The sequence below is a fragment of the Juglans regia genome, chromosome 14 (assembly GCF_001411555.2).
Source record: "Juglans regia cultivar Chandler chromosome 14, Walnut 2.0, whole genome shotgun sequence".
Lineage (NCBI taxonomy): Eukaryota > Viridiplantae > Streptophyta > Magnoliopsida > Fagales > Juglandaceae > Juglans > Juglans regia.
The window spans coordinates 22,077,486-22,086,459 of NC_049914.1; the positions used below are offsets into that span (position 1 = coordinate 22,077,486).

At 33.4% G+C, this 8,974-nt stretch overlaps 1 protein-coding gene across 3 annotated transcripts; it reads left to right on the plus strand.

The window, feature by feature from the left end:
• The first annotated feature begins 1,272 nt into the window (after positions 1 to 1,272).
• On the plus strand, positions 1,273 to 8,724 carry LOC108988599 (histidine-containing phosphotransfer protein 1-like). 3 transcript variants are annotated; one of them, XM_018961910.2, is made up of 6 exons: positions 1,273 to 1,349; positions 1,679 to 1,812; positions 1,949 to 2,017; positions 2,619 to 2,690; positions 5,395 to 5,467; positions 8,493 to 8,724. In XM_018961910.2, exons 1-6 carry the CDS (start codon positions 1,290 to 1,292, stop codon positions 8,544 to 8,546), a joined length of 462 nt encoding a protein of 153 aa, XP_018817455.1. In that variant the 5' UTR covers positions 1,273 to 1,289; the 3' UTR covers positions 8,547 to 8,724. The 3 variants fall into 3 exon arrangements, with proteins under 3 accessions (XP_018817455.1, XP_018817456.1, XP_018817457.1); XM_018961911.2 differs by having other exon boundaries at positions 8,498 to 8,724; XM_018961912.2 differs by lacking the exon at positions 2,619 to 2,690.
• Positions 8,725 to 8,974: the final 250 nt, after the last annotated feature.

The following is an 8,974-nucleotide window of genomic DNA, read 5'->3' on the forward strand; positions in this document are numbered from 1 at the left end:
TGTATGTAAACAAATATTGTTCATGAGTTGCTATTATGGATGGGAAAAATGGTAGTTAGCATCTCAATCATTTTGTTGGTGATTATGTTATTAGAATGTAATTAATTAACAAGTATCTTTAAAATTTCAATAATCAAAATGTTGTTAATCAGATAACTATTCCGGTATAGAAGTTCCTATAAAAATGGAACATTCCCTACCTTTGAGTCGTATTGAATAGTCGAAACATTCCCTACCTTTGAGTCGTATTGAATAGTCTATGTCGTTTGCTTTCTGTCCATATAATGCATACAGCTTTAGTTGCTGATTGGGCCGGTTCGACGGCTTTATACAAGTTAGCAGCTTTAGTTGCCGATTAGGCATATTCTTGATCCAATGTGGAGACAAGATATGTTTATTATACCTTCCATAGCTCGTATTCCTCAATCAATATTTATGATTCATTATTGTCTTTGATGAGTTTTCGGTTAGGTTAGGAAACGACAAAACTTATCATAATTTTTGTCAGCTTAACGAACAATATTATTTCACTTACGGTTATCATAATTTTAGGAATCTAGTTAACGAACAATTCATGCCCTTGCATTGTCGAAATCCTAATTATTAATTCGATAGTGCAATCAATATTTATTTATGATTCATAAAATTTAGTCTAAGCTCAAGTTTTAAGTTATTCATTTAAGTTTTAAGTCTCAAAGTGATTATTTTCGAGATATATGGGAGCAGTTGACTATCAATGAAATTAGTCTAAGCTCAAGTTTTATGTATTCAATCCACTGTGATTAGTGATTTGATGTAATGTCTTCTGTTATCAATGAAATTTAGTTTCATTTAAAAAAAAAAACCAAAAGCTTTCATCTTATTTTTAACTTGTTATCATCTTATTTTTAACTTGTTACAAAATAACATGAATTAATTAAGTGACTAGGAAAATAATTAATAATAAGATCAGAACGTGTATGGTCATACAATAAAGAAAATAATTAAAGTTTTAGAGTTTTCTTCATAAGTTTTTTTTTTTTTTCTTGTGAATTATTATATATAGGGACTTAAAAAGATTGTTGCAATTATATATGGCATATTCGTGGTTTTTTTCAACTTTATGGCTAAATGAGTCCCAAGGTGCTCATGTCTTTCGACAGTTACTCTTTGATCTGCTAAGAAACAAGAAGCTGCACATCCGTTTAAACAAAGAACCAGGCGGCCAGCTCTATATATAACAAACACCCACACTCGCAGCTCCCATTCTCCATGCATATCTAGGTCTCTGTCTGTGCGTGCGTGTGAAAATGGCGTTGCATATTCACAAAGGTTTGCTTCAAGGTTTCATTCAGTGCATGTATGACGAGGTAACCTCCTTGTCCGATCCTCTCCGCCTCGATCAGTAGTACTGTCTCGATCTAACTTTCTCCTAATAAAATATCATATGAAATCGTAACATATATACTCTGATCTCTCTTGTTTTGATCGATCAGTTCCATGGTCGACGTCTCTTTTCTTGTTTTTTTGAATCTGAACACCATTTTTGCATTATTTTTTTGTATATATGTTCATGATCAGCATGCACGTACGTGTTTTGAATAATGGTTTATATATGTTTGTTTGGAGATAGAGAAAATGAAATGTTGATGAATTTTTGGAAAATGGGTTTTGGTGTGATTTGTTTGGATGGATGCAGGGATTTGTAAATGACCAGTTCTGGCAACTTCAAATGATGAAGAGCAGCCGTAATCAACCGGATTATGTTGTCAGAGTTGTCACTTCCTATTGCTCGTCTGCCCAAACTTTGTTCTCTCAGTTGACCCATCACATGTAATTATTATTATTATTATTATTAATTTAATTTCTAACTTTAATTTCCCTGCAGCTTTATTCATAATTGCTTAGTAATGAATGATGATTAATTTATATATATATATATATATGCTTCTGATCTGCATGCATGCAGCAACCAAGAGAATGTTGATTTTCTACAAGTCAAGGTTAGTGCTCGTGAATTGTACGACAAATCGAGCAGGTAAAGATACATGATATGGGTCGTCACTTCATTATATAGTGATCATGAGGTCATGCATTTATCTGTTTAATTTGGGTTAGAGAAATATTAGTGCACGGGAGATTTCATAATTCATTGGAAGGATACATGGAACAAAATATATATATATATATATATATATTGTTCACTAAACAGTAATAAGCAATAACATAAATAGTCTCGAGTCGGTGCGTAGAGTATATACAATAAAGTACTTATATATATGATACGTATAATTTGATTTGAAAGATAAATTTTAAGATTTAAATCTTATAAATCAAATCTTATCATTTAAGTAATATAGATAGTGTATTCTACACATCGGTTTAAGAATAAAATAACTCTTAATAACAGTAATAACACAATGTTACAGTCCATTAGTGTTTGCGCTATTGTTCATTAGTACTGTTTATGTGAACAATGAAATTTATTTTCGGCTTAGCTCTTGTATCGTAATTCCGTGAAATCTTTGGTGGTTGTAGCATGACTCTTTGGGTTAATAATGCATGTCCATATGAATTGTAAGCTAGGAAGAAGATGATTTGTCTTATATATATTTTCCTTAATTTCTTGCTTTGTACAGTGTTGGTGCTGAGCATGTCAAACTTGCATGTGCTGAACTTCTTGTTGCTTGTGAGGGGCATGATAAAGAGTAGTAAGAAAACACATTCATTTATGAATATTGCATTCGTCTACCAATCATATTTATATCTGCTTGTTTCAGGAACTTTGTATTCATGTCTTACTAACTGATCTGTATTTTACAATTCATAACCAATATTGCTCGATACTCCTTCAACTCTTAATTTATAACTTTTTTACAACTCTTTTAAATGAATGGGGGGTTTTGTTTTTGTAAAATGATGGTCGATACTCCTTCAACTCTGTTGCCAAATCAACCTAGCTATAAGATCCCGTTTGAATGTTGAGCTGAGTTGAGTTCTTTATAAATAGTAGTGAGATGAAATTGTGAAGTGAGTTTTGTGGGACCCACCTAAGATGAGTTTAAATGTATTTGAATGTTAAGATGAGTTTAGATATATTTATGAAAAGTTAAAAAACGTTTTGGGTCCCGCGTGTAAAAAGGTGTTGAGTTGGAAAAAGTTGTGTGTTCCACGTGTAAAGAAGTTTTGAGTTGAGATGAGTTTAGTGATTTGAGAGTTAAGTATTTAAATGTTAGACTATTTTAAAATTAGACTAAACTCAGTCCAAGTTTCAAACGGGCCTAATAAGTATATATGGTAGAATTTGTATATTCATGTTGCGGGTTTTTTTTTTTAATTCTAATTTCTTTAAGATTTTCAAAGTGCATGATATTATATGTGATTAGATGTGAACCGGAATTTAAAGAAATTGGACTTGGCATTGGGCCGGATTAAAAATGGGCTAAAGCGTATAAAGGGCCGGATTAAAATTAGAGGGGATCGTTGTAGAAAACAAGAGTAGACGAGTGTCAAACGGGCCGAAGGAAAACAAATACTTGGGACCTAAATTTCCAGACCCAAAACTCAATCGATTTCGTAAACCGGTCCGACATTTGTTAGAACCCGGCCCAATGCTCATTAGTGGCAAGTGAAACGATGTATCGGGTCGGTTTCATGCGGTTCGTAGCCACCGTATTGCACCTCCGGCAGGTGTGGCGGCCGATATCCTGCCGGAGTTTTACTCATATCCGATGGAGGGGAGACTTGGGTTGGGTGACTCCGAAAAAAACCCATCGCCAAATGAAAGTGCCAATGGATCTAATACGAGCTCTATTATGGCAGGTAGTCCCAGTGACTCATCCATCATCTGATTCTGCTAGAGTTACTGTGGTGGGACAGGAGGTGTTAATGGTGACAAAGAAAACTACTTGAGGGGGTGATTTTGCGGATGAGCGTACTTTCTTGCTAAAAAACGGAAGAAAGTGTCATTGGAACATGGCCTATTGACTTTACACATTACGAAAGGAAGTGAGGGGTTGTATATCGAGTCCTTGGGGAGGAAAAGCAGTGGGGAATGGGGATGAGCCATGAGGTGGGTAGTAGTAGTATAGAGGTATGAGGGAGCATATCTTGTGAAGATGGTAACAGGAGAAGTGATATAGAGGTATGTCTAGCTTGGAGCTGGATGCTTATTCAGGGGAAAAGCCTATTCCATTTAGATCACTTTTTTCAAGAGAACATGGAGTAATTGATGTGTAATTCTTCTAATTGGGTTATACAAAAAGCTATAGAAATTCAACATTATAAGAGGCTATCGTATGAGGGATTTGAAGCTCAGCTTATGGCTTTGCTGACGGCCATCGAAGCTGGCTGTAGAGACAAGGGGAGGTGAAGAATGTTTCCATATGAAGCCTAAATTAGTATCTTGGAACATTAAGGGTATGATTAAAGCTAACAAGCGTCGTAGAATTAAATTGGAAGGTGGATATTATTTTGACTATAGGAGAAATTGGAAGTTTTTTTCGAATGTGTATTCAAAGCTTGTGGGGTTTTCAACAAATAAATTGATGTTACAGACGTTAATGGGCTAAATCTACATGACTTTCTTGTACCGTTAGTTTCTTCTGGGTAGGTATCTTCTTCGGTATATTTTGTACTTGAGTTGTGCCTTTTTCGCTTTTTAATAGAGAATTATTGCTTATTAAAAAAAAAAAGAGCTTTCTCTGCTATAGTGGAAGGATGAGTTTTTGAGCTTTCTCTTCTGTTTGAGTTTCTAGATCTTCTGAAATTCAAGAACTATTTCTGTCATTGTTTTTTCTCTTCTTTTTCTTTATCTTTTCCTTTTCTTTTTTTTTTCTGTATTTTCTGTTATGTGCCTCTCCGCCTACTAGGGTTCCAACCCTGTTATGATTTCTCTTTGAATTTCCTTTTTCTTATCCAAAACAAATCAAAGAAAGAGAAGAATGTAACGATAATTAGTTTCATTTGGAAATATAAAAGTTACATGAGTTAGTGATCAGTCCTTGAGAAATATCTCAATATGATGATCAGAAAAGTACTATTCAGTCAATAGATCAAACGTTGAGAACAATGCTGATAAAGTCGACTAATTGTTTTATGCCGATAATAGTTTTACGTTTCAAGATGAAAGTTCAGAAGTCAGAACTCCTCTTTCTATTTATTGGATGTTTACCGTTGGTATCATTCCCCCAATTGACATTCAATTTCATAACCACATATCCACTATGGAGAATGAACACGAGCTCTTTTTGTTCGACTTTCTTTCCTTTTTATTTGCTATAATTTACACACCACTTATTGACTTAAGATATCCTTACAATATGACTATACATGTGTTTATTTGGTTATTATTTTCTTAGTATTTCTACATATATGAATTGTTAAAGTGCATTCATTGTTTGAATGATATTTCAGTTGCTCCAAGGCTTTGTATTGGACTAAGAATGAATTTGCCCACCTGAGAAGAAAATTTGAGACTCTTGTCCAGGTAAATATCTTATGAATTTTCAGGTTCTAGGCTTCTAATGATGATTCTCCTTTTTCATTCTGGAAATATATGAACATTGTACCATCCTTTTCTTTTCTTGATAGGAATAGGCTAATAGCATATTATATCTGGCCTTTGTTCTATTTATTTTTCTTTCTTTTTTTAAAGAAAAAGGTCAGTGCAAACTTGATGCAAATATAATCCATCCTGGTATTTGAGCATGGAATTTACATTGATATTTCTTTGGATGATCATAAAAGCTCACCCAAGATTTGGGTTATAACTTTCATATTAGGTCAAGAAAGCAAATTTGAGCTAAAAGCTTAAAACAATCTGATCCAATAATTAGTGTATTGTGATGATCGCTTTATTGTGCTGTTAGACAGTTGCAGGGAGATTCTTATTAGCATGAGCTGGAGTAGGTTCTTATTGTAGCATGTTGGTAGATTTGGTTGAATCTGTTCTCCTTGTTGCGTTATCTGCATTAAGTACTCTTGCATCATTATCTGCAAACTTTTAGTGGACTATTTTTGCGAAGTGGATAAGAAAAGTGCTAGATTTACAAAGAGATCTTACATAAGTATAATATGATACGTTAGATCTACTTTATAATAAAAATAGCTTTACAATCTAACATATCATATCAAACCACATCTATTTGTAAACTTACTTGTACAAGATTTCTTTGTATACCAAGCATTTCTTAGTGGATAAATTCTTGCATCGTGTACCTCATTTTATAAGGAGGGAGAGAGAGAGAGTGGATATACGTAGTGCAGGTTTTATTTTATTTTTTTATATCCGCAGAATTTATAGATGTTTCAGGAACATAAAACTTGTTGAGGGTTGGGGATAAAAGGGTAGTATTTTGGTGTGCAACAGTTCTTAAAGTGGGATGAGGCTGCAAGGTTGCTGTGAGAAAATAGAAAAATAACAAACTAAAGAGAACATGATGTGAAACAAAATAGGAACTCTAGAACCTCAACTAAATCCTTCTAGGAGTATACTTTAGAAGAAAAAATGGTATCCTACCAATAGAAGAAGTGTAGTATTTTGTGGGTAGTACACATTTGAGTTAGGAAAATTACGCTTTGCATCCTTCAAAAATCAGGCATTTCACACTTAGCACCCTAAACTACCAAAACTAACATATTGCACCTTCAAAACTATCAAATCAAAAAATATAGCACCCTCATCCAAGTTTGGCGGGATGGAACAATCTTGACAGTCGGATCTTAACAGAGGTTGCACATGGCAACTTTTTGGCAGTTTGAATTTAGGTGCAATGTATTGGTTTTGTTAGTTTGGGTGCAAAGTGTGAAATGTTTGGTTATTAGAGGACACAAAGTATATTTTCCCTTCAAGTTTTATTTTTTCCCTTCAATTTATTGGATTGTTCACACAAATACTTGTTCATGAGAAATAAACAAGTCACAAAACAGAAACATTTAATGCAAATATGGAAAGGACTTCACAATAATTAAATGAGCTCCATCTTTAAAAAAACATTAATAGAAAAAACTTAAACCATAAACATAGGTACTAAAAGTGCCCAAATCTATAATATCATTGAACTACAATGACAAAAGATAATTATTTTCAGATTTTGTAAGAGAAGATGCTGAAAATCTTAATTGAACTATGCTGTGGTACATCTTCATCATTGATGGACCAGAACTGTGAATGGGAAATTATATCTTACAATTTCAATGTTGTTTCGCCTATCTTTGGGTAAGAACATCAAACAATAGACATTCCCCTCATCACCATTTCCTTCCCTTTAATCCTTGTCAAAGATAAGAAGCTTTCATCAAAGGCTTGAAGCATTGTAAATATTTATTTATAGAAGGCAAAGGTTTGAGTAAGACTTTAGAAATCTTTATAAGTACTAGGTATTACGCTACCTCATAGAAAAAAAGCATGTATAATAAATTTCACTAGTATGCATATTCAGTATATTCTCTCTTTCTATTTGAAAGCATGTGAAACACAAAATGTTTTCTGACTTTTGAAGTTTTTTGTATACAAAGTGTTATTAGGAAATCTTTTTATCTCTTATATCACCAACAGAATTATACATTTCTAGATACCATCTTGTGTACTTGGGCTATGCCTATTCATATCAATATAATCATTCACTTATAAAAAAAGCAGGAATAATTCATTTCTAGATATGTGAATGCAGCCATGATTCAATACATTTTTTAGAGACATTCATCCAAAATTAAAAAGAATTTGCAATATTGGAATGTGTTTCTGTAATGACAAGAGAATTACTGCAAATAGGGAATATCGGGATGCACTGTTTTCATTAAAGTTGAATATTTGTGAATTAAGTGTGAAATTTCTGCTGCCTTCAGTGTACTTATATACATGCAACATGCAGGAACAACTTTATGTCATTTAGATAGAACCTTATGGAGCTGCAAAATATTTGGAAGCAAATGAAAGCTCTTTTTTTCCTTAATACATTTTGTTTCCGAAAGAACTAGTAAGAAGAATAAAGAAGAATGGTTGCTTGATATTAACATATTATTTAAAATAAACGTGAGATATACACTAGATAAAACTTACAAAAAATAGATGCGTTTCTGCAAATGGAAGATGATATGTCCACATGCCTGAAAAAACTATTGCCAATGAGCTCTAGTTCAAATTTGATTAACTTCTCTTTGACGAAGGGGATGGAGGGTAAGATCATGGATTTAATTAGATTGATTGGTTATTTTATTATGCATCTGTTGACTTTTAAGTTATAGCTACTTGGAGTTATGGTAATTAGCAGAGATATATTGATAATTATTTGAGTTATTTATGTGCTCGGATAAGAGAAAATCTCAGTATTTTTGTTTCCCATAGAACTTTTCCTCAAAGATCTTACGTACTGTCTCCCAAAACCCTCACATCTTCCTGTTCCTCATTCTACTTTCTTTGGGCTGAAAACTATTTAAATGGATTTTTAGGAGCCAGTACTTTTTAAGTGTTTGGATATTCTAACTATGTTCATCTCTGTGCCAATTTCAAGTGCAGATGGAGAGGAAGATCATTGATCTTGAAAGTGCACCTTGAAGGAAACTGAAACCTATCTGAAGGGGTCCCATATGATATTCCCAGCTAAATAATGTCTTGAGTGAAAATCTGAAATGTAGTCTCAGGTTTGGACTAGAGAATTTGATGGATACATCAACTTTGTTATATGTGGTCTATCTATATCTATATGTTAACTTGACATCACGTTTGGGAAGTTGGTTAAAATCTAGTTGCACCAACTAATAACTTGCTCATAATAATTGTTTTGTCCTCAAATGTGCTAAGTCCATGGAGATTTTGTTGATATTTGCAATGAGTTACTCTAGAATGCCCTCAAAGTGTTAGAACCAGTAATGTTACTTGATTCCCTGGCCCCAACTATGTATGTAAGGTTAGAAAGCTGTTTAGCTTTCTTGTCTTGATATGGTCGTTAGTCATGTTACTAAGAGCGAGAGAATAGTGGCATTGTCCTCAAAT

Bases quoted from the DNA above. Each gene is read 5' to 3' on its own strand.
- LOC108988599 (XM_018961910.2), top strand. From the start codon at position 1,290: ATGGCGTTGCATATTCACAAAGGTTTGCTTCAAGGTTTCATTCAGTGC. The intron at 1,350-1,678 runs GTAACCTCCTTG...GGATGGATGCAG, and splicing joins TTCAGTGCATGTATGACGAG to GGATTTGTAAATGACCAGTT. The intron at 5,468-8,492 runs GTAAATATCTTA...GCCAATTTCAAG, and splicing joins AATTTGAGACTCTTGTCCAG to TGCAGATGGAGAGGAAGATC.